Genomic DNA, 1,106 nt, shown 5'->3' with positions numbered 1-1,106 from the left:
TCATTAAGCTGTTATTGAATAGTTTCAGAGGTAAAATGTAATTATTAATTTTTGTTTGCATCCTTCTCTTTGCAGGGAGCTGAATGGGAATAACCTCACACGAATCACTAAGAGTGACTTTGCTGGACTGAAGTACCTCAGAGTTTTGTAAGTACTCACCTTCTGTTTATGGGCAGTAATGAATTGTTTGTACAGTAGGGGTATCTCTGGAGCATGTTGGTGGCTGAGTTTATCTAGCCATGCATATCTGAATTGTATCTACCCTAGCAGTTTGCAGCTATACTGACTTTCTGCTGATATTAGCATAAACCCACTGAAGTGGCAATGCATTCATCAAGAGTCCTACTCCAAAGTACATTAAGCTCCTGAGTGACTGCAACCACTGATGTAATGGCCTTCTCTCTCACTGTATTCTGCCTGTTGTAGTTGCACTTTACCGTCCCTTAGACACACACATGCTCACTTGCCCTCTGTTCCCTCACATCAGCATGTAATGTGCACACAAGCGCCAGTTCTAAATGGGCTCTCAACACAGCTAACACATTCAGGTGAAGTCATCAATTCCCTCTCCTGTGAAATTAAACAGCACTTGTGACTTCGGGTAATAAAGTAGTTATAAAAGTTTCTCTGTGTGTATGTGCACACAAACTGGTGAGCACTGCTATAGGTGTTAAAAACGCTGCTAAAGGGGAAGCGCTGTAGACCCGAACATGTTTTAAATGTAACATGATCTCAGCATAATTCCTATTACCCTGCAAAGTCTGACTGTTTTCAATCCTCATGGTTACTCGCCCATCCCCCCTGCCCATTTTTTCCCTCCTGGTCCCAACGTTTCTCGTCCCTTGTTGTCTTCCTAAGCATGCCCCTTTTTCTGCACCACCTCCTACCCTCATGTGGAGGTTAAATGCCTTCGTGTCGACAGCTTGCTTCTAGCAAGTAAGAAGGAAACAACTTGCAGGGCTACCAAAAACAGAACTTCCCTTGCTGTTAAGCTTGTGATCCACCACAGTAAGGCACATATACATACACACACACACACACACACACACACACACACACACACACACACACACACACACACACACACACACACACACACACACACA

The 1,106-nt window shown here is 43.8% G+C and overlaps 1 protein-coding gene across 4 annotated transcripts in view; it reads left to right on the top strand.

The window, feature by feature from the left end:
• Positions 1-1,106, top strand: part of slit1a (slit homolog 1a (Drosophila)) — an 85,878-nt gene that overhangs the window by 11,003 nt on the left and 73,769 nt on the right. For all 4 annotated transcript variants that reach the window (XM_005743850.2, XM_013913544.1, XM_005743849.2 and 1 more), the window contains exon 2: positions 76-147. In XM_005743850.2, coding sequence (XP_005743907.1) covers positions 76-147 — 72 coding nt within the window. The remainder of the gene's footprint in view (positions 1-75; positions 148-1,106) is intronic.

Source organism: Pundamilia nyererei, unplaced genomic scaffold (genome assembly GCF_000239375.1).
Source record: "Pundamilia nyererei isolate P.nyererei 1_Seehausen unplaced genomic scaffold, PunNye1.0 scaffold00136, whole genome shotgun sequence".
NCBI lineage: Eukaryota > Metazoa > Chordata > Actinopteri > Cichliformes > Cichlidae > Pundamilia > Pundamilia nyererei.
This window is presented reverse-complemented; position numbering and strand designations above follow the sequence as displayed.